The sequence below is a fragment of the Lynx canadensis genome, chromosome A3 (genome assembly GCF_007474595.2).
Source record: "Lynx canadensis isolate LIC74 chromosome A3, mLynCan4.pri.v2, whole genome shotgun sequence".
In the NCBI taxonomy this organism is placed as follows: domain Eukaryota; kingdom Metazoa; phylum Chordata; class Mammalia; order Carnivora; family Felidae; genus Lynx; species Lynx canadensis.
In genome coordinates this window covers 80,768,756-80,793,882 of record NC_044305.1, presented here as the reverse complement: position 1 = coordinate 80,793,882, position 25,127 = coordinate 80,768,756, and the positions used below count along the sequence as shown (strand labels likewise).

General features: G+C 36.0%; 1 protein-coding gene across 1 annotated transcript in view; it reads left to right on the top strand.

Moving 5' to 3' along the window:
• LOC115510631 (WD repeat containing planar cell polarity effector) overlaps positions 1-25,127 on the top strand; it is a gene marked incomplete at its 5' end in the record, with an annotated part of 394,777 nt that overhangs the window by 67,321 nt on the left and 302,329 nt on the right. The window contains 2 exons of the mRNA XM_032592776.1: positions 20,712-20,796; positions 24,564-24,611. Coding sequence (XP_032448667.1) covers positions 20,712-20,796; positions 24,564-24,611 — 133 coding nt within the window. The remainder of the gene's footprint in view (positions 1-20,711; positions 20,797-24,563; positions 24,612-25,127) is intronic.

Here is a 25,127-nt window from a genome sequence, read left to right as displayed (position 1 = left end):
TTCATAGCACTGTAGTGTGTTTATTGACAAAAATCTGGTATAAGTGGGCCTGTGCAGTTCAAACCTGTGTTGTCCAAGAGTGTATCTTCTGGGGTTCCTGGGTGGCTCAGTCGGTTAAGCATCCAGCTTTGGCTCAGGTCATGATCTCACAGCTCCTGAATCTGAGTCCTGCGTTTGGCTTTGTGCTGACAGTTCAGAACCTGCAGCCTGCTTTGGATTCTGTGTCTCCATCTCTCTCTGCCCCATCCCTGCTCATGCTCTGTATCTCTCTCTCTAAGATAAATAAACATTTTTAAAAAAAGTATATCTTCTGTATATGAGAAGAGTAAAACAAGGTAATAAATCTTACAGACTGAAATAGTAATCTGGAAGATAAGGTCAAATAAATACTCTCAGAGTTAAAAGACAAAATGTGGGAGAAAAGTTAAGCCAGGGAAGGTCAATCCAAGCAATGCGATACAACTAGGAATTGAGAAATAAAGGTTGTCCCCCTACTTGTAGCCATTTGGCCTTAGAGAACTGTTGGTATTAGTGGTGGGAAGGGGTATTAGGGATGGACCCCTGGACCTTGCTTCTACCAGAGCATCTCTACTTTTACAAGTTTTATATATTGGAGCTGAGTGTAATATTTTATTGAAGGAAAAAGTGGTCTACCAGGAAAAAAAAGTTTGAAAATTATTGACACGTGGGATGAAGTTCAGATTTGCTGCATTTAATTGAAAGGTCTACGCTTTTATCCCGACTTGTCTTTCTAGGGAGAGTGAAGGAAGATTACATAGTAGAAGTAGGGGCCACTCACATAGGCATATATAAGCCAGTGTAAGGATTTTAAGACATGCAAGGAAAAGCTTTTGAAGAGCTTCATACAAATGAATAAAATGGTCTAATTTGTATATTTAAAAATATTTTATATTAACTATGATTACATATTATACATTATATATTAAAATTATAAAAATATTTTTATATTTCTATGGGAAATGAATTATGAAGGTTCAAATGTTCAAATGGGAGACTGGTCAGAAGGCATGAAATAAATGCTCCATACAAGAAAAGATGGTGTTCTAAGCTAGAGAGGTAATAATGGAGATAGAAAGAAGTAGCAAGATTAGGATATGTTTTTAAAAAAATTTTTTTTCAACGTTTATTTATTTTATTTTTTTGGGGGGACAGAGAGAGACAGAGCATGAACGGGGGAGGGGCAGAGAGAGAGGGAGACACAGAATCAGAAACAGGCTCCAGGTTCTGAGCCATCAGCCCAGAGCCCGACGCGGGGCTCGAACTCACGGACCGCGAGATCGTGACCTGGCTGAAGTCGGATGCGTAACCGACTGCGCCACCCAGGCGCCCCACGATATGTTTTAGAAGAAGCTGAGTCAAGAAGGGAAAAGAGAACATAGGGGAGGTGACTGATAGAAAGACTTGCAAGGGCGGAGTTTTTCATGCTCTGTCTTGTCCTCCCCCCTCTCTCTTTTAGTAAGACATTGAGCTTTCTTTGTAGCCATAGAGTATTACATGTTGGGGAAGGGAAATGAGTTGGTGGTAAGACTGGAAAGGTTACCCACATTCAAAATGAATTGCTCATATATTTAATCTAATAAAAGAATGTCAGAAGTTAAACATTTGTTGTCCTCATAGTTTGTGTGCATCATATATTCGAGAGTGGCTTCAATGGGCAGTTCTGGTGCTGGATCTCTCAAGAGATTGCAGTGATCTGATGGCTGGCCTGGAGCTGGTGGATATAAGGCCCAGGAGGCTCAAGCATGTGGTTGGCAAGGGAGTGCTGGTCGTTGTGGAGGGGCCAGCTCTCCCTCTCCCAAAGTGGTCTTCATAGGCTGTTTGTCATCACAACATGGTTCTGGCTATGCCCTCTCACTCTGGCCTGGAGGGTGACAGTCATCTGCAAAGGAAGGTACTGAGCCTCATGGACAGCTGTAGCAGCTGGAAAATGGGGCGGAGCAGTCACAACTTCTTTAAAAATGGTCTTGGGGTGCCTGGGTGGCTCAGTCAGTTAAGCATCCAACTTTTGCTCAGGTCATGATCTCATGGTTCATGAGTTAGAACCCCGCATCAGGCTCTGTGCTGACAGCTCAGAGCCTGGAGCCTGCTTCAGACTTTGTGCCTCCCTCTCTCTTTGCCCCTCCCCTGCTCATACTCTGTCTCTCTCTCAAAAATACATAAAACATTAAAAAAAAATTTTTAAGTGGTCTTAAATACCCTACCTACAGTGAAAGAAGCATGTAGTGACAAAATGATGAGTTTGGTTTAGATTTGTGTTAAAATACACCTCCGTCACTTTTCTATTTTATAAAACAGGAAAATACTACCTCATATGGGTGTTGTAAAGTCTAAATGAGAAAAATGCATACAAAGCACTCACCATATAGTGGCAACTCTCTAATTAGCTGAGAAGAGAACTTCTTTCTTCTTGATTAAACATAAAATGAATAACTTTAAAACCTTTGAGATTTTTCAAACTTGCTGAGTTTAAAAACAAGTAAATGCAACTTCTAAAGGCAAATTACATTTATTTCCTTATTAGTATAATCAGAGATTTATATGTAGAAGGCTAATAACACCCAACACAAATGTAGTTTTCAGGAGTTGACCATTGCTTTATAAGAGTGTTAAACCTTTTATTGAGTAACTTTAAGTTAAAGCACTTTTCTGAGTATGCCACATATTGAATAATTTGTAACAAAGTCATACCATAAACTGACGTTTGAATAAATCATGTCCAAACATTAATTTAATAAATTAGGTACTTTATGTAAGTGTACATTGGAATGTCTATGGAAAGGAATATGTAGTTAAACCAGTGTTCATGCCAAATCCGCCATGCACTGATATGTATTAAGCTATAAATTTAAAAAATATTTTGTAATTAAAATATGTATACCACCCAATTTTTCTTTATTAGAAAATAACTGGCATATAATATTTACTAACTACTGAAAAAATAGCAAACCCTGCTTTGAATACCTAGACACCTTCTCATTGGTTGGCACCATCTGTGACAAATTCTGAACTGTACTGTTTACAGACACACAGCTGCAGCCTGAGTTGGCACCAAAACCAAGTATTGACGCTGTGCTCTTTGCAGCCCTGGCCCTGTCTAATTCCTCTAGGAAGGAGGATATGGGAGAAGAGGTTGCAAACACAAGAGTGATGAGAATAATTGATAGTTTACGTCTCTTCCATCTTAAACAAACAAACAAACAACCCTCCCTCTGTCCTGATACTCCTTTACCTACCACCCTCTCACACCATCCACATTTATGGCTTCAACTACTTAATTGGCTCCCTAACATTTTTATTCTAGATCTCACTCCCAAGCTCCGTATCTGTAGTCGGGTATTTAATGTCTACCTAATGCTTTAATAAGTTAGCTTGACAATCTACAGAATATGCATCTCCTAAAAAAATAAATGCTAACTGTGGGTAGCTCTGCAGTTTCGCACCTATTTTTAAATGCCATAACGTCGTGGAATGTTGCAGAGTCAAAGTGGTGAATTATCTCAGGAAAATACTAATTTTATTTCTAATAGAAAGTATTCTTTCATGGAGAGTGCCTGTTGAAGTAGTATGATTAGCTGCTATTACAGTGGTTAAATAGACCATCAATTGAGGGAGAATAAAGGATGCCCACCAAGACATTAAAGGCATTGTTAGCATAGGAGTGAGTGAGACAGCAGGATTGAAACATTTACTCAATGTTCACTGCTATTTCTGTCTTCAGATGTGTTCTGAATAAACTTGGGACGAGGTGGGAAACTTTTTCTTTAAATCAAAATGGCACACATACATAGTATAAGGAGAGTTCTGTAAGGCTTATCAATAACCACGGCATTTCTGATCCTCAGCACCAACCAGAGGCAAGCACTTTCAGTTCTTTAGTTATTTCTTCTGGTGTTTACCTCTGTATTTGTAAACAACATGCATTGCTTATTTCTTCATTTTGAAAATTTTACTTTTTAGCCTATTAAATTGTCATTTTGGAAGAGAACTTAACCCCTGCCTTAGCACTTATGCCCTCCCATACAAACTTCTCTCTCTTCCAGCACAGGTATACCACAGTTTTTGGTTAATCTGAATTGTATGTCTCCAGTATTCTAACTGTATGTAATAAAAGTTTAGCAGTGTAACATACAAAGATTACATTTTTCTTCTTGTATAATTGTGTTTTCTATACAGTTAATAATTGCATTACTTTTACAATTTGCTTATTTTTTATAGACCTATTATTTTCTCATCCCAACTTTCCCAGCAAAAGTATAAATCTTCTTTCTGTAGATTTGTGTGCATCAGGTAGTCTGTTAACTGTCAATTTTTTTTTTCTTGGCAATATTCTTCATGGAGCTTGCTCTCTTCCTTTATTGTGCATGAGATACAGTTTTATCCTTGTATGATTTCCATTTATTGCTATTCTGGAAATCCTTTTTCCTTGTTCTTGTGTTGGATCCTTTATTTCCTGGATCCCATATCGTCCTCTTTCATGGTTAATTGTATCCTTTGGTGGGACACATTTTTCAGTAATTTCCTTTTAAAAATGCATGATAATTTTTGAGACCTTGCCTCTTTGAACATCTTTAATCTCACACTGAAGTGATAGTTTGGCTACATATAGAATTATAGGTAGGAAATAATTTTCCTTGAGAAATTGAAAGCAGTACTTCCTTGACTTCTAACTTCCATTGCTGGTGTTGAGAAGTCTGATGCCTTGTCCTTTTTAAGTGACCTGTTTTTGTCATGGTTTATTTTTTTCTTCTCTGGAAACCTAAGATTTTTGTTTATCTCCAGTGTTTTGATTTCGTAATGATATGCCTAGGGGGTGACTCTTTTGTAAACCATTGTGTTGGGTACTTGACAATTTCTTTCAACCTAGAAACTCATGTACTTCAATTCTGGGAAATTTTCTTGTATTTTTTCTTTGATAATTTCTTCCCTTCCTTCCATTGTCTCTATTTTCTTCCTTAGTCATATGTGTGATTTAGGATTAATCTGACTGATTCTCCAGATTTCTTCTTTCTCTCTCTCTCTCTCTCTCTCTCTCTCTCTCTCTCTCTCTCTCTCTCTCTCCCCCCCCCCCCCCCCTCTGTGTGTGTGTGTGTAAGTATGCATTTCTTTTTACTTTCTGGGAGATTTCCTCAACATTCATTTGAGTTATTTATTTTGGCTGTCTTATTTTTATTTCCTCCCTTTCCTCCTTCTTTTCAGAGTAGCTCTCTTATTCTTCAGTAATGTTTTGTTTCTTAAGTAATTGCTCTGAAACCACCTCTAAAGAGTCATTTTACAGTTTTCTTCTATGATAGGGAGGGATAGTCCAGCTGTGCTGGCAGAGAATAGCACCTAGAAGTCTAAGTATTCTTTACATAGAATTTCAAACAGTTCCCTTGTTTTCAATCCTAAGCATTCCTTCAAAAGTACTTGGTGCTTCTAGTTTCTGAGACTTTTTAGAGTTCTAGTGCATGAACTCTTTGGCTCTTAGCCATCCACCCTATATGTATTCTTGGCTTTACACTTTTTTGAGTCTATTGTCAGTTACCTCTTATCCATCAGCTTTTTACTCTCCAAAATTTTGTTGATAACTATTTTGTTGCCCTATTTCTCATTCTCCTTGCCTTGTGAGTTTTCCTTCTGTTGTTTACTGTCATTTTATATGTGCTGAACCCCCTATCTTTATTGGGATGGTCCTCTATGTAGGATTTTTGTGTATGTTGCCAACTTTGAGCTGGTTGTGCTACCAAAAAAAAAAAATCAATCAAGCATTGATATAGGCAATGTTTCCTTCATTCTAATTTACCATTGATTATAAAGTGCTACTGATTTAATGTTGAATTCTGATTAAAAAAAAGCAACACTGTGTTAAATGTATACATTGATTATCAGATACATAAAGTTTCAATGTGAAGCATACAGTAGCTTTATGTGACCCAGTCCTATGCTAGGTATTCATTTTCTCTAAAGAGGCCTCTGGTTCTGAAAATAGATTTATAATTTCAATTTTTGTGGCTGACATTGTGTTAGACGTTAGAATTGATAACTCTTTTCTCTGTACTTTCTTCCTTGGATATGATTCTACTTTATTTTCCATACTCTGATGTAATTGTATTCATTGTTTTTCTCTTCCCATCCCCCCATCCTCCACTAAGTTACCACCTCCTCACAAGTTCTTGGTTTTTTTCCCACCTTTGTATCTTGAATGCCTAGCACAATGTCTGGCCCAATTTGGGACATGGTAGATGCTTTGCAAATGTAGATTGACCCAAACTAAAATAATTAGAAGATGAAATGATACTTAGTGAAACACGAAAATAATCAGAGTATTTTTTTCTTTTCTATTGAAATCGGGGTCTGTTTTACAGATATGAATATTGAGGAAAAGGAAACTGACATTTATTGAACAATGGTCATTTGCCACATATTTTCAAATATGTTATTCTATTTACTCCTCGATAAGACAGTCCAGTCTGAAAAGCATGGGAAACATTTTTTTTTTTTTTTTAATCCATGATTTGTTTGGGCTTTAAGGTAAAACATGATTGTAATCTAGAATCTTCCTTGTTTTATTCTGATTTTTAAATATTAGTTAATAATTTTCTACTCATTAGGAAATTATTAACATTTTAAGCTGTGATGATGTGTGCCTGTATTAAATGTATTAAGGTGAAACTGATCCCTTCTCAGGGGGAACTTGGTGGTTATTCACAGTCTTCATTTCAATAAGAAAAGGCTGTTCTTTCCTGAGTTACCTTCTTTGGTTTTCCATTCAAGTACTGAAACAAAATACCAAAAGTATTATGTAAGTAATTATGCTGTGACAAGCCATTAGTAAAGGTGAAAATGACCAATCAGGGAATAAAGAGTATGAAGGAAGATGCAATCACAATATAAAAGGATTCACTGCAAAATTCTTATGAACTGGGAGCTTTTAGGGCTTGTTTACATTTCATTAAGAACTTGTCATAGAGATTGAGGAGCTTGTGAATTTAGTGAGAACTACCACCCAATAAGGGGAGTCAAAATAGAACTAAACCTCTGATATAATGCAATAACTTAAAAAGAAGACCTTAATTCATTTAACATTCAGCTGTAAAACATTAATAATTCATGTTAGAGCTTAGTTTTGTATTATCTGTGAAGTTTGTTAAGTAAATAGTGTGAAGATTCTTTAGTGTCTAAGAAATACCAGTTTTAATCAGATGTTTTAGATACATCATTTTACTTAAAAACTGCTAATATACTAATTAAAAATAATCCTTAAATACTCATTCACATAACTTCCTCCAAGGGTTTTCCAAGCAAAATAAATTAAATTTGGCCAGAAAATAGGTTTCATCTGTATCTTTCACCATGGATTAATTACATCAGTCTAAACTGACACCTGTCTTAGGTGCTTAAGCAGAAGCTTAACTAAAAGGCTCTATTTAGCATAGCATTTAGGCAGAGGGAGGTAGAGTAGAAAGAGCACTGCACAGATAATCTGTGGACATGAATTCTAGCCCTAACTGTTCCTATAACAAACTGACTGAACTTGTGCAAATTACTTTACCTCCTTAGACCTATTTTCATATCTAAATTAAGAGATTTCTAGTCTATCAGAGTTGATTTGGGTTGGGGGAGGGCAGGCAAAAAGACTCGGAGAAACTGCTATTCCTTGCCCAGAAAAATACTTTTATGCCCATGCACACCATATGTACGCAGGCAAATACATGCACAATTTAGTACACAATTCCAGAGGGTTACTGTGAGGATTAGATGAAATAATGAATATAAAATGCATTAAGTAGGTATTTAAAAATGTTATACCCCCTATTCTTCCCCACACTGGGAGTGTTCTTCAGCTTTTAAGTTTTGATAATAAACATAGAAAAAGGTTTTTCAAGTCTCTTTGGGGGAAAAAAGATTTTAAAGTATACAACTATCAAATTGCATGAGATATTCCACTTTTATAAGAAGCCGTTTCTTTCAACAGTTACTAGGGTTTGTTTTTTAGAGGAGGGGGTAGCAATCTGTCATCAAAGTGTTGACAAGTGAAATCTGACAAGGTTGAGGTGATAGCTGGAGGCCACTTCAAAAATTTTCACTGTCTTTTCTATTTGAAGAGAAAGGATCTCTATCTTTTTTTCCATTCTTGCTCACTTTGCAACACTCTTTGATTTATATGCTTTTGAAAACAGTAAATCTAAATTGACAAATTATTTCACCAGTTAGCATTGGTTTAGATAAGAGCATTTCAGTGTTCTCTTGTCTTTAACTCAGCTCTTTAGGAATTATTCCTGAAATTCAGTTTACTCTGTCTTCAAAGTCCCATTTCTTTCTATCCATGTATAGCATATGCAATTGTAATCTAGAATTAATTATCATGATTGTATTGCCAACATTTCTGTTTCTTTGTCTTTTTATTGTTGTGACTGAAATACATCCTAACAAGAATTAAGTCCATATTTTTGTAGATAAGAAAGGTGGGTACATATATAAGAGGAGATGGTAGGCAAAGATTATTTTATTGTTGTTATTATTATTTTCTTATGCAAGCATACCCCCCCCCCCCCACCAAATTCCTGATATAAGCCATAGCAATTATTTTGCAAGGTCACTGAAAAAATGCACTTCAACTGGATACAAGTCTCTTTGGAATAATGGAAATTGTGTGCAGCAAAATATTGAAAATGAACATCAGCAAACAAGATGTTTGTATTAACAGGAACTAGAAAATGGCTATGCAAAGGTCAACACTGATCTTTAAATATTAGTGAAATTTAATTTGTTGCATGTAATGAGTAGAAAGAAGAGGAAACAGACCACAATAAAGAAGCCATTGATAAATTGTCTAAATGTCAAAACTGCTTACAGTATGAAAAATGTTAAACTGAGAAAATCTATTTAAATGAATTAAACAATTTAAACAATGCCCAAGGGGAATATTTTCCAAATTTAAGTATAACAGGAGATTTATAAAGATTTTTGCCACAGTTTATTTTGGGAACTTGAAGGGACTCCCACTTTTCTTTCTAGGCAAAGAATCTCCTCTAACCTCTTTTATTTATTAAGAGTGATGCACACTTTTCCTGGAACATAAGAATCTGTTGTCTTTTGCTTCATCTAGAAATAGCATCATCTGACCAACTGTGAGCGGCTCTGAAGAACCACTTCTTCACTAGCTGAATGGAGTTCAGAGAGCTTTCTGTTAGGTTATGCTCAATTTTCAAAAAAATGTGAATTCTGTATTCTCTTATTTTCTTCATGTATAAAGTTGATGAAAAAATTTCAAGGGCTAAATATGTCCAATGTATACAATGAAGGATTAATGTTATTAATACACAGAGAATGAGATAAAGAACTCATTGGAAAGATGGGAAAAGATAGAAACAAGTAGTTTATAGAAGAAATAAAATTATTTAAAAATACGTGAAAAGGTGTTTGATCTCTTTAATAAGTGGAAAAATGAAACTGAAAACTACATGAATCCAATTTTCACATACCAGATTGGCAAAAATGTAAAAGTTAGATAATTCTCCATGTTATTGAGGATATAGGGAAAAAGATAGTAATGTTATTGGTAGAAATGTAAATTGGCAGAGTCATCTCGGAGGCCAGTTTGGCATCACCTCTCAAAATGTAAGGTGTGCTTATATGTTTTCATGGGATTATAAGGCAAAAAGTAGAAACAGAATGTACATTGAGGAAATGGTTAAGTAAATTATGATCACTATCCAATGAAACATCTTACATCCATCTTACATTGTATTAAAAAATAGTGAGAGATGTACTTCTGGATCTGGATGAAACATTAAGTTGTCTTCCTTCTCTGTCAGGTGTACAGTTTTTAAACTATTAGTGACCTTTCAAGTCTTCTGAAAACAGCGTGGCAGTATGTGCGTGGTCCATAGCACAGAACAAGCAGCATCTAATAACAGTTTCCATTGTAGAATGTTTTCAGATACTTGAATAAATCCAATCTTTAGTTGAGGAAAGTAACCCAAACAATGAAGTCAGTCTGTGTATGTAGATAGAGAATATCCATGCTGTGGTGTTCAGGTGAAAAAAGGAAATGGTATGTATTGTAAAATCTTGTCTTTACAAAAACACAAAGGAAGTAAGTATGGGTATGGACACACTGTAAGCATATCAAGAAAATCTGGAAGGCCACATGCCATACTGTGCAGTGGCTCCTTTCACAGTGGAGAGGGCAGCTGGGAGGGGAACATACTCATTTTAACATCAAATATTTCCATATTTGTATTTTTTAAAACAATAAGCATGCATTACTATTGTAAATTTAAAATGGATTTAAAAGTTTCTCTATTTTTTGTATACTTTTAGGTTGTATAGGTTGTTTTAGAAATAAGGACTTTTTTCATTTTTTTAAAGTCTATTGATTTATTTAAAAAAATTTTTTTTAATGTTCATTTTTAAGAGAAAGGGAGACAACGCGAGTGGGGGAGGGTCAGAGACAGAGGGAGACACAGAATCTGAAGCAGGGTCCAGGCTCTGAGCTGTCAGCACAGAGCCCAACACGGGTCTCGAACCCATGAAGCATGAGATCATGACTTGAGCCAAAGTCAGATGCTTAACTGACTGAGCCACCCAGGCACCTCTAAAGTTTATTTAGAAGGGATGGAGAGAGAAGAAGAGAGAGAATCTCATCCAGGCTCCACAGTGACAGCTTGGAGCCTGACCAGGGTTTGATTTCACAAACTATGAGATCAAGACCTGAGCCAAAATCAAGAGTCTGACACTTAACCAACTGAGCTACCCAGGTGCCCCAGAGACAGTGTTTTCAATACACTGCTTTGTGCTTTTTTATTTTGCTTTTACCATATAATTTCTTGGTGTTATTTGTTAAATCTAAAATTTCATAAGTTTGAGTATTACCTTTTAGCATTTATTGAATACTTGCAATGGCTGCTCATTAGCAAATAAATATGTCCTGAATATTTATACTTAATATTTAGGTTAAAAAAGTGTTCTAGACTTCTGAGTTCATCAAATCTTTATATCCTATGGAATAACACTTATGATACAATCTAGAAAAGATCTAGATACAGAAAAATAATTTAATAATAATAATTGAAGGTAAATGTCACTGAGGGAGCTAGAACATTTATGTGATAAACTGCTGTTTGAATGAAATTAAAGGATAAAATTTTCAGTATTAATAGGCAATTAGTTATGCAATACCAACTAGTAATGCTCAGTGCTTTTCATCTTCAAAGCAGTATACAACATTAATTAATCCTTACAACGTTGTTGCAAATGTAGGTCAGTATCATTATCCTTATTTTTGTAAGTAGGGAAATTGAGGCAGAGAAGTTAAATGGTTTGGGGTAAGTCTGTCATAGCTAGATTAGAAATGAGGCATTTTGGCTCACAGCCCAGCATTCAGAGCAGTAGAACCACACCTTCCTTAGAAGACTTAATCTCTCTGCCCTTGATAAAACATTACTTCTCATTAAACTATATTGAGGTCATTTCTACGTTGAAATTCAGAAACAAGTTTGACCACTATATAGCCACTTAAAATAAAACACATATACCATTTTTTCTTCTCTTGTTTTCTTGACACGTTTGTTTGTTTGTTTGTTACTTCCTTCTTCCTTCCTTTCTTTCTTAATATTTATTTGTTTTTGAGAGAGCGACAGAGTGCGAGCAAGGGAGAGGCAGAGAGAGAGAGAGAGAGGGAGGCACAGAATCCAAAGCAGGCTCCAGGCTCTGAGCTGTCAGCACGGAGCCTGACGTGGGGCTCAAACGCACAAACCAAGAGATCATGACCTAAGTCAAAGTTGGATGCCCAACTGACTGAGCCAGCCAGATGCCCCTCTTTTCCTTCCTTCCTTCCTTCCTTCCTTCCTTCCTTCCTTCCTTCCTTCCTTCCTTCCTTCCTTCCTTCCTTCCTTCGACACTATACTGTCTTAATTTCTTTTTCATCATCTTCTTGTTGGAGAATTACCAAAATATCTATCCTTGGCTTTATTTTTGTTTTGGGATCTTACTCAGTGATTTTTAACTTTCTATTTATATAATCCCAAGATAGTTTTTGTACAGTCCAGGCCCCTTTTCTGTATTTATAGCCATCAGTTAGACATAACCATATCTACTTTTATACCTTGAATTCCCACTGTGTCAAAAGTTCAGCTTACCTACATTGGCAAAACATGCTTCTTTTCTAGACTAACCTGTTTCTGTGTATGTTTTAATTCAAAATCTGCTCTTGAAACTAGAATAAACCAAGTGGGAACAGGTCTGTGTAAGGGGTTCTTGTAAACTGGGTGTAACTAAGAAAACTGATGTTTGTGAGTCCTTCACAGAGTGAAGACGCTGAATCACAGTCTAAGGAAGAGGGAGAGTCTGAGTTAGAAACTGAGGGGCAAGGGAAAAGTACTCAGGAAACTGAGTAGCTAGCCAAGTCAGTGGCTGGGCAGATTGAGGTGTGTGGATTGAGTAGTTGAGGTAGTCAAGGGGAGAATGTACTGGCTCCCTTTTACCTGGCACATGATGATAGAGACATACCTGCTCAGTGGAAGCATGTTCAAGGCAAGGGCCACTCTCTGTGCAGTAACCAGATTCCTATTCATTGGGGGTTATTCCAGATTCTTCCTTCTTTCTCGCTTCTAAAATTCATTAGTCTCCATAGGATATTGACTCTTTCTTCAACACATCAGTTGAATCTGGTTTTTTTTTCTTTTAAGCTACTTTCCAACTGCCATCATCCCAAATCAAGTTCTTGTTACTGAATATTGGTGTTATTTCTTTTTCTATGTAGCTTTTCTAACAGGTTACTTGTATCCTCTTCCTCCACTCCGTCAATATTACCACCTATACAATAAATCTTCCAACAACAATTCTGTTGATCACTTTTTCTAGAATACCTTACCAGATCAGAAACTTGTCACTATTCCTCATTAGCTACCTAGCAGATGTGAAGTCCTGATGGCGACTACCTTAGTGTGGCCCTGATTTATCTCTTCTATTTGTGCACCAAACCAATTGCTTATTATTTCTCAAATAAGCCTTGCAACTTAAATTTTTGTATACTGTTCCCTCATTTTTATTTCTCTCCCTCTGTCAAATCTAACAATCCTCAGGTAGCTGGGTGGCTCAGTTGGTTCAGCATCCAACTTCCCCTCAGGTCATGATATGGTTCATGGGTTTGAGCCCTGTGTCAGGCTCTGCGCTGATGGTGCGGAGCCTGCTTGGAATTCATTCTCTCTCCCTCTCTCTTAGCCCCTGCCCCCCTCTCAAAATAAATAAATAAACACACAAAAAACTAACAATCCTCAATGCCCTTCTACTTTATTATCAAACTAGAGCACCTACTGAACACCCTTTGTTGCTAGATTAGCACTTACCATAAACTTCATGTTGTTTTTGTGGTTATTTTATCTGCTACATGGATACTATTTGATAGTAGAGATTCTACTTTGTAAATCTTTGTATATTGGACTCACAGTAAAATGCCATACACCTAAAGTGCTCAAAATATTGGTGACATTTAATTAATATAATTAATATCATAGAACTCTCTGAGGTACCAACGGTCTGGTGTTCCTAATGCTCTAGTCTTCTGTTGCAGTAGGTTCAATCCAAGCTAGAGGTCTCTATTTTGAGACCACTCTGCCCTTTTACACAAATGTTTTCATTGCTTAATTGTTTGGTTTAGTGTTAAATATTTCAAAATATTATTTTGAATCTTAATTTCTGGTAATGTGACATTGAGTAATTATGTTCATGCATATGCTTAACAGGTATTATTAATGATTCTATGTTGATGCTTGACAAGAGATTACGAGGGAATACGCTGTGCTTCATGTAATTTGAAAATTGCCCAATGATACAGTTAACCAGTGGTTTATCTTAAATTTATGCTTTTTTAGTTGTCTTCATTTTTGTACATTTTGAATTGGTGAGTAGATATTCCTCAGAAAGTCTGTTGGTAATAAATAGCAAGTATACACTCTAAGTTTATGCCCAACAAAGATTCCCTTAGGCTCTCTGAGGTATTGTGCTGATAACACATTTATTTTAAATGTCTTGTTGGCGCCAGGTATCATTTATCTTTGTTAAACTAGAACAGTGTCTTCTATTTGTTAATTCTTTCCTTTCCCATCATGTTTTACATTAGGGGTTTATTTGCCCTGAAGCTTCCTGTTCTTCCCAAACCAGTCAAAATAGCTGACTTCAGAAACCAGGAAGACAAGTATTTTGCAGATTTATTTAGTGGCAAGTAATCTGTACCTCTGAAACATAGTTTTTCTTTTTCAAAAGAAAAATTATCAAAAGTAAAGCAAGTTGCAGTGTTTTAACACAGCTGTTTTTATTTTGCCTGTTACTTTCTTAAAATTTAGTCTATATGGTAACAATTTTCTTAAGGCAAATAAATATTGACTTATTACAATGTAACCAGTTTTGAAGGGAAGGCTTTAAACTTTTTAAAAATGGAAGTAAAAAGTAAGAAGGCTCTCTAGGATCCTCTCACCATTTTGTCCTCAAAATTTGGTGTCATAGGGGTACATTTGTGGCTCAGTTGGTTAAGTGTTTGACTCTTGATTTTGGCTCAGGTCATTATCTCATGGTTTGTGAGATTGAGCCCCACATTGGGCTCTGAACTGTCAGAGCAGTGCCTGCTTGGGATTCTCTCCCTTTTTCTCTGCTCCTCCCCTGCTCGCTTGTGTGCACTATGAATGAATGAATGAATCAATCAATCAATCAATCAATCAATATTTGGACTGTCATAGATTCTGCCTCTACAGCAGAACAATCATCTCGATTTAGGTCAAGATTAATTTAAATCATGCTGCTTATTCTGTCATGGAGATCGCAGGTTTAGGTTCAGGATGGGCTCCTGGGGCATCTGGGACGGTCATCAACTACCTTACAGAATTTAAGTAGAAAACTGTAGAAATTTAAGTTATTTTAACATAAAAATTATGGGCATTTTGTTGTTGTAGAGGTTTTTCCTTTTTCTTTTCATTTGGATTATTATTTGCTGTATTTTTTACTAAATCATTTTTTTTCACATAACCCCTTAAATGGCTACTTTTTTTCTAGCTCTAAATTGTGCATTGGATTTTACTCCGAGAAATGGACAAGGGCACTGAATAGCTAACTTTCTCTGCTAACTTTTTAAGGCACTCCCTATTTCTCTCCCTTTTTAATCTCTGCTCACACCCCAATCCCACAATGCAGAATCCATCATTCTTCTGAAATTCTTTTCTTACCCTCCTTTAAAACAACTATTTATGCACTAATACAGTATTTGAATAATACAAGCTCAGTCTTGACTACTTCCTCCAGGCACTTTTTCAAATGAGGAAATTACCAGCATTCCTTTTAACTGGTGACATTCTTGAGTAAGATGCAAGACGTTTAAAGGTCTGTATCTTTTAAAGAACCTGCACAGTGTAAAGATGGCAAGACATCTTGAGGGCTAAAAAGGATAATGACTTGGTCCCCTCTCACTGTGCCCATGTAGTTATTGTAGATTTTTATAAACTTGTTTTATTTACTCCATTAATTCTTTTTAGTCTTATATGGTCTTATCAGCAGATATTTAAAGTTCAGGGGAAAAGAAGGATGAATAACCCATATTTGACTATCTTTGGCCTACCTGCTAGGGTATGACTCCTGCAAAGCCTCCTTAATTGTATGTATTTTGGGGAGTCTGCAGGGGTTGTCACATGTGCTCATAAACAAGTACAATCATTTACTAATGGGCATTGGTTATTTTCTTCTCACTTGCCTCACCCAACTATTTGTTAGGCTTACTCCATCACCTGATTATTGCTGTTTTTCCAGGTGGTATGGATTACTCCTTGGCTTCCATGTCTACTTTTGCTGGGGTGGATCCCACTTTGTCTGGATCCCACACTTTTGTTGACTATGTTTATCCAAATGGCTGCCAGGCCTGCTTACTTTCTGCTGGGTGTCATCCCCTACAGCTAGCTGGGTATCATCCTCTACAGCTATTACCCTAAACCAAATGTTCCACAAAGGGGTCCTTTGTTTTTTATTTATTTATTTATTTATTTATTTATTTATTTATTTATTACAATTTTTTTGAGAGAGAGAGAGAGCTTGTGTGTGTATATACATGTGCATGCTTATGAGCAGGGAAGGGACTGAGGGAGAGGAAGGGGGGGGAGAGAGAGAGAGAGAGAGAGAATGAATGAATGAATGAATGAATGAATCTTAAGCAGGTTCCACACCCAGTGTGGAGCCCAATGCAGGGCTAGATCTCACGACTGTGAGATCACGACCTGAGCTGAAATCAAGAGTCAGTTGCTTAACCTACTGAGTCATCCAGGTGCCCCCAAAGGGGTCCTTTATAAAGCAGAATGCCCCTCTCTTCCTTTGTCCTGTATTTTTTAGTGGGAAATAATATCAATACAAATTGATAATATTTATGTATCAGAGCATTTTGAGAACTAGGGCATCTTTCTCAGTGTTCCCACTCCATTGGGACTAGACATGAATCTTTGGTACTGACCTACCTGGAAGACAAGTCCAGATCATAGGCTCAAACCCATACAATTCTCAGAACTTCTCCTTATGTCCAAATACAAAGGGTCACAGGCTTTGTTTGCACTTGACATTTGAAGCTCTCCATGGACCTCATTTTGTTTGTTCTCCCCCAAACTCTGTAATTTCTGAGTACTATAGGAGTTTCAAACTTAGTAAAAATATGGACAGTGGATCTATTGGTTTTCAAGTTAAAAGCATTCCTGCTTCTTAGAAATGGCCAATGTGAATTACAAGGAAAAGTATTCTTTTCTCTCCATTTCTGCTATTAGGGAAAAGTTTTGACAAATTCTTTATTATTGAATTGACTTAAATTGGAAAAAAAAAGCAGAGTTTCAAGTGCAGTCTTCTTTTGATATATAAGTAAAGGTGTGGCCTTTTTGGCTTTAGCTGTAAACTTTATATTTAATTTGCATAATAAAACTTTTTTATGTATCTAATAACAGCTAAATTTCAGCCTTGTCTTTGTCTACATTGTCATAAATCCTAATTATTGGTGTCTGAATAGACACTAAATTGAAGAATGTGAATTTTTATTTTCTAGTGTAGTCTAAAAGTTGTGACCTTTGATACTTAATATCAGAAGAAATATGCTCCTGTTTCATCGCATCCATTCTTCTCTGTTCCCAGTGAAATATTAACCCATTTGCATGTCCTAATCCAAATACTTTGTCTTGTGTAGAAATTTCTCTAAGATACATGTTTTTCTTTCATAAAACCCCTATTGTACTCTGTACTTAGGAGTACAGAGTTTTATTCATTTATTCATTTCATTCATTTCACCTTGTGAAATTACTGTCTAAGGTCAAAGATTGTATGTAACATACTCCTTGTGTTTTTTTCATATAAATGTGCATAGTGCTAGACATACAGAGTAATAGCAGTAGCAGCAGCAACAATGGCAACAATAAATTAATTGAATAAAAGTTCCCTTGAGATAGTCCCTGAGGTAGGTACTTTATTATGGCCATTTTATATCTTGGGGAACTTAGAGAAGCTATGTCAGTTTTCCAAGTTAGCTAGTAAACTGAGAAGTTAGAATAAGAAACCAGGCAGTTAGGGTCTAGAATATACTCATTAAGCTTTCTAAATGCAAGTAAATATTTATTTAATTTATTAGCTGTTTCTTTAAACCAATATTCTAGACCTCACCCATCCAAATGAGAAGGGTGCAGTTTACATATTCTAAAACAGTAAGTATTTTGGTTTTTAAAAAAGTATACCATAAAGTAATCCTGAAATGAGCCTCATAAAACTAACTGAAAACAATTCCAAAGAATATGGCTTTGGAAATGTTTTAAGTAATAGTAGCCTCACTAGAGTCACTCCCAAGGAGACAACTCTGCAAGATAAAGTTCAGTTGAATTGAAAAAGTTGTAATTAGCTTAATACCACTTTTTCTGTACTGCCTGCTGATAAGGAACTTCATCCTCTTTCATAGCTCTTCTACCCCATACCTACATACAGTGGCAACCAGCTTCTGGTGACAGCTGGGCAGCTCTGGGGATTGAAGGGTCCTTTGTTCTATCTCTAACCTTTTTAAGGCACTTCAGTACACAGAAGAGAGTGAACTCAGATCAGTCCAAACATTTCTATTATTTTTATAGTCTGTTTCCTTGTTACCCTTTGCAATTGCATTTTTCTATCACTTTCTTTTTCTTTTTTTTTAAAGTTTATTTTTTGAGATAGAGAGTGCGAGCAGGGGAGGGGCAGAGAGAGAGAGAGAGAGAGAAGAGAAGAGAATCCCAGGCAGGCTTCGCGCTCTCAGCTTGCGGCTCCATCTCACGAACCTCAAGATCATGACCTGAGCCGAAACCAAGAGTTGGATGCTTAACTGACTGAGCCACCCAGGCGCGCCTTCTGTCACTTTCTACCATGCATTTTAATCTACTGCCATGCCTGGAATATGCCATCCTTGTACTCAACACTACTACCTATTCTCCCTCCCACCCTTCTAGATAGCCCAATACTATAGAGTGCTCTGGTTTCAAGCACAGATTCTGGAGCCAGTCTGCGTCTATTCAAAGTCTGCCTCAGCTAACTGCTGGCTATGTGACTTCTCAGTCCCTCAGTTTCTTCATTATAGGAGTAATAATTGTACTACTTCAAAGGGTAGCTATGAGGCTTAAATAAGTTAATATATATATATATATAATGTTTAGAACAATGCTTTTCATGAGGTATTTAGCGAGTATTGCCTGTTGCTATCATCATCATTTTCTTTATTATCATTTAACTGGTGAAATCCTATGCATCTTTGATGCTCTGCTGACATTTCACAACTTCTCTGTAGCTTTTTCAGAGCCCCACTGTTCCAGGCAGGCTTGGCCCTTATTTTATGCTGCCATTGTTCACTCTGCTGTTTCAGTATTGGCACACTGCATCTTGTTATCTGAACATGCATCTATTCCTTGATTATTAATACATTGAGGTCAAATGTAAAGGTAAAGGAAGGATGAAAGAAGTTTCTACTATGTCTAAAATTATTTGGGGTTATCACCCTTATGAATAATATGGGAAATGTTTTTAGTCACTCCTAATGTTAAAGAAGCTGGGAGCTTTTTCCTGTGTCTACAAAAGTCATAAATATTTTTCAAGCTTTCTTTGTTATTCAGAATTTTATTGGAAAGAGCAATTCTTTTGTGATCTCTGTAAAGAAGATACCAATAGTTTATGTATTTCTAATACATAGTGAACTATCCACATAGTATAGTACTGTATGTATTTCTAAGCAAACATTTGGAAGTTAAATAAATTTCTTTCAAATACTTGTAAAATGTTGACTTTTTTACTCATTCATATTGGTCTTCCTCCAATTAGTCCAAATTAATGGGGTTCTCCTTCATGAAAAAGTATCAGTAATAACCATCACTAGCTCTTGATATTAAAAATGGGAGAAATACTCCATGTACTCTTTTGTTATCTTGGTTTTTTTTTTTTTTTTTTTCTAATAGAGTAGAATACTGTATCTGGGTCTACAATGAGATGCAGATTAACAAATTAATCTGAACATTCACTACTGTGGTTTCACACATTTACCTTTAAGTAAATATTTGTTGTAATAGTAACTATATACCATTTACTTTGCAAATTCCACTTTCTTATTATTTTTTTAACATTTATTCATTTTTGAGAGACAGAGCGTGAGTGGGGGAGGGGCAGAGAATGAGACACAGAATCTGAAGCAGGCTACAGGCTCTGAGCTGTTGAGCTGTCAGCACAGAGCCTGATGAGGGGCTCAAACTCACAGACCGCGAGATCATGATCTGAGCCTGAAGTCCGACGCTTAACTGATTGAGCCAACCAGGTGCCCTACAAATTCCACTCTAATTAGCTTGTTTGTATGTGGGAGATGATAAATATTTGCTTTGTATATTAAAAATACAATACAAAATGTGTTTATATGTAATAATTACCTAACAGATGTTTCCTTTTCTTTTTTTAAATAAATATTTTATTTATTTTTAAATTCTTAAAATTTTTAAATTTTATTTAAATCCAATTTAGTTAACATATAATAATGCAATAATGATTTCAGGAGTAGAAGTTAGTGATTCATCACTTAACATACAACACCCAGTGCTCATCACAGCAAGTGCCCTCATTAATGCCCATCACCCATTTAGCCCATCCCCCCCCATGCAAAGCCCTCTAGTAACCCTGTTTATTTTCTGTATTTAAGAGTCTCTTATGGTTTGCCTTCCTCTCTGTTTTTATATTATTTTTGCTTCCCTTCCCCTATGTTCATCTGTTTTGTTTCTTAAATCCCACATATGAATGAAATCATATGATATTTATCTTTCTCTGACTTATTTCACTTAGCATAATACACTAGTTCCCAGATGTTTCCTTTTCTTAAAAATGTTCTTAAAATGCTTAAATATGAAATAATTCTAAATATACTCAGAGCCTTAAAAATCAAACAAGTTACTGAAGATTCAAACATATATTTTCATGTTACCACATTTCTCAATGAGATGACATACTACATTTAGGAAGAGTGTATTTTTTTTTTTTCCTAGAGTTTATTTCTTGATGGTTAACCAAGGGTACATTAAAATATGTTTATTCTAATGGACCATATCTCAAATATTAGTAGTGTCAGATGATTCTATTATTTTTCTAAGAGATCTTGGTTTTATTGACAATGGAAGATAATTGGCATTTCTTTTTAATTATTTTTTAAACAGGACAGAGATTTCTTCTGCCTTCAGATGTCTTTCTGCTTGACTGAACTGCACCTGTGGTCTTTGAAGAATACCTTACACATTGGGGGTAAATGATCTCTGGATTAATTTCAGTCATTTTCAAATATAAGTTACAATGTTATAAGTAAGTACTAGCAAAGATTAGAGTTTAGATTCTTCTGCTGGAGTTGCATTATTCTTTTTATACTTAATGAAAAATTGGCTAATGAAAAAAGTAATTATTTTTAGTTACTCTGAATAAGTTATTTTTTCAATTTGAGTTAGATTTTCTGTTGTGAAAATTATATTGGTCTAATATTTGTTTCCGTTTAGGAGATATACATGTTCAATTTTTTCCTGGGATTGTTCCTAATGACTGACTTATATTCATAAATATTTGTAGGCTAACTAATGGTAAAGGTATTTCTATTTGATATTAAGATAACATTTCAGGGGTGCCTAGGTGGCTCAGTTGGTTAAGCATCCAACTCTGATCTCAGCTCAGGTGTTGATCTCAAGGTCATGAGTTCAAGCCCCATGTTGGGCTCTGCACTGGGCGTGAATCCTACTTAAAAAAAAAAAAAAAAAAGGTAATATTTCAAACATACAGCTAAGGTGTACAATTAATTATATTCATGTTCTTTGGATTTCCTTGCTCTATACTCCCAGCACCGAGCCCGACATGGGGCCTGATGTGGGCTCAATCCCACAAACCCGTGAGACCATGACCTGATCCAAAATCAAGAGTCTGACACTTAACTGACTGAGCCACCCAGGTGCCCCAAAAGAGAAGATTTTTTAAAAGATATTTCCTAACAATACATACTTTATCCCATAATACTAATAAGCATTGTTAAAACACACATTACTCCTGTCTTTCATCCTTAAAATTTTTATTTATTTTTTAACTTTTGTGACCTTAACAGTTTTGAAGATTTTATGCCAATTATTTTATAAGAGGCCCCTGTATTTGTATATGTTTGAAGTTTTTTTTTTACAAATCTGAAGTTTCAGATTATATATGTTTGATGTGAATATCCCAGAAGAGGTGTTGTATTTTCAGCACATCCTAATTGGGTGGTGTACAATTTCAATTTGTGTCTTTATTGATAATGTTTATGATCATTAAGATTGTGTCTGGTAGTATTCTCCACTGCAAAGTTACTTTTCCTTTGGAGTTAATTAGTATTTCATAGGGAGATATTTTGAGATTATGTAAATGTATTGTTTCTTATTAAACTTCAAGTATATTTATTATTTATCTTATCCCTGTGGACTCAGGTTTCCTATTCAATGGTTTTAATCCATTACTATCATTATTTATTTTGATATTTAAATTGTTTCTGATGTGGCCAGTGGGACCCCACTCAAGCTGAGTCTATGTCTTTGTGACAGGTCCCTATCAGTATTTAAGCATTTCCATTCTTTCTGGCACAACAGAAAGATTCCCTAGCGTGCTGGAATCAGTTCTCTAAGTAGCTTGGTTCCTTTTAGAGGCAAGTGGTATCTAGAAGTCAACGGTGCTTTAGGTATGCTTATTGCTATTGGAGTATCATTTTTACTAGGCTCTCAGTGGGCAGAGCCTAGGGTATGTATGTATGTACATATATTTACATCTATATTCATTTTTGTATCTATCTCTATTGAAAATCAATTCTAATCTACCAGCAGAGGGTTCATTCTAATTTTCTCCCTTTCTATATTTGTATTTCTCTTCTCTGACAGTGAGAAACCTGGGACTCCCATACCTTTTCTTACTTAATCACCCTGTATGCACTCAGCCTTCTATCTCGGTGGGCATTCCCTCCCCTATGTGGATGCCCTTCTCATTTCACATTGGTTCTGACATACCATGTTGGGCTCTTCCCATATGTGGATGTCTTCCTCACCTAGACACCCACATTTGGCCATTGCCCCATGTGAATGTCCTTCGGTGAAAAGGACACCTGTGGTTCTGATACACTGTCAGCCTGACATTCTGCATGGACACCTTCCTCATCCAGCTTAGGCTCTGATTGGGTTTTGACAGCCTACTCTGGGTCAGATGCAGAATTCGGGGTTCTTGGAGTGCCTGGTTATCTCAGAAGAGCATGTGACCCTTGATCTCCAGGTCATGAGCTGGAGCCACATATTGGCTATAGAGATTACTTAAATAAATTTTTTTTAAAAAGCTTAAAAAAATAAAAAGAATTCAAGGGCCTTTATGGTCTTCATAGTTCTGTTCTAGAGTTATAAATATTTGGCTGCATCTAATGATGGAATATTATATGAGGACACATTGCCCATGTAAATAATGCTTATGGTTCTTAGATTTTAAAAAAGCCTACCTTTTTATTGAAAGCCTACCTTTTTATATATATTGAAAAGTATAAAGATCATAAGGGCATATTTTGAACTATCAAAAAATGAACATGCCCATAAAATCACTCAAGAAATAAAATATTACCAGTATCTTAGGAGCCCTACTTATAACCTTTCCCAGTCACCCCTTATTAAATATTTTTAATCTAAATAATAGAAGTAAACTTCATTCTTTAAAATTATATGTCTCTGTGCGCATGGCTGGCTCAGTCAAAAGAGCAGTCTCTTGACCTCAGGGTTGTAAGTTCGAGCCCCATGTTGGGTGTAGAGATTACTTAAAAATAAAATCTTAAAAAAAAAAATTATGTGTTCCAATTAGTGGCATGGTAAATAGAATGGAGCTTTAATAAGTACACAGGAGGGGCGCCTGGGTGGCTCAGTCGGTTGAGCGTCCGACTTCGGCTCAGGTCACGATCTCGCAGTCTGTGAGTTTGAGCCCCGCGTCGGGCTCTGGGCTGATGGCTCAGAGCCTGGAGCCTGCTTCCGATCCTGTGTCTCCCTTTCTCTCTGCCCCTCCCCCGTTCATGCTCTGTCTCTCTCTGTCTCAAAAATAAATAAAAACGTTAAAAAAAAAATTAAAAAAAAATAAGTACACAGGATTGAATATTTTTAACAACTCTATTTAAAAAATTGGCTATAGCTATAATACCTCTTTTCAAAGTTTCATTTAGTTTGAGAAAGTTTGGAGCAGTCAGTCACTAGGGGGCAGCCTGTACTGCTTCCACTTCTTCAGAAACAGTTGCATTCTTTTGTTAGTAACTAGAATTATTTTGCATGGAGGGAAACAAATGTTAATTCAAAGGAAAAATATTTCACTATTCACATATAGGAACAAAATGGACACAGTTATTTTGTTTTCCTGTAATTCAGTTGCAAAGACAGAGTCCTTGGTTAAATCACTCTAGGAAGCCTTGCTTTGCTTTTTAGTCCCAGGAGAACATCTGAATTTGAATGCATTTGGAAGGTTTTTTGAATCTAAAAAAGCTTCAGGTAACTTACCCATGCTTTCCTCTAATTTTCTTTTTCTCCTGCAAATTTCCCCCAAGCACTGTACTAGATTCAAGCTAAACTGGAGAAAAGCAAGCAACAACTCAGAATTCAACAGGGCATTTCCATCCACTAATTTCATATGGCGTTGCTTAGTGGCAGTTCCTTTTGGTAGCACCCTGTGAAAAATATCAGAGGAAGTGTGAAAGAGAAAAGTTGGTCTTATGATTTCAGTTTTTTTACTGCTCCTTTCCTCATGCCCTTCCAGTTTTGTGTAAATCTTTTCTAATTAGATTGATAAACCTTCCAGTTCCCACATATCCCTGGAATAGATGAACGCATATACTTTTGATCTTATTTATTTCTAGTAACATAAAAAGATGGTTTATGTCCTCCTTCCTGCCTACCCACTCCCAACCCCAATCCTGACATATATATAGCATGGTTTGGCTTCTTATTTCCCAGAACTTTTTATCACAATCTAATGTTATTTCTTCTTTTCTATAGATAGAGACATAGGGATCTACCAGTATTATGACAAGAAAGACCCAGCAGGTAAAGTATCTATTCTATACAACTAATTTTTATAAATGAAATATTTTAAACTGTAAAATACTGACCATTAAAAAAAACCCTTTTTTGAGCATTAGGTAAATTGTAAAATTAAAAAAAAGTCATTTTAGTCCTTTAGAAAAATGTTGAGGTTGATATCTGTTCTGTATAAAATAAAGCAATATTGAGAAAATGCTGTAGAAGAACATGAAAATGTTCATTTTACTGCCGATCCGACTGATAATTGGACAGTCTATTCACGTTTATTTATCAGTGTCCCAGTAGAGGGCATTGTTAATGCGTGGGTCCCACTGGTGCTGGCCTCCCGGATCCTCACCTGATATCTGAAATAGGCATTTCTGAGTGAATGATCAATTTTCTTTATCTGATTAATCCTGTTAATCCCAGAAGTTTCATGATGGGCCAAAAGGTCTTTCTAGCTAGTTACTTCCTGTTTTGGTCTCTGTTGAAGTGGTGCTGGGGTGGGCATCCTGTATGCTTAGCTTGGTGGTTAATAGG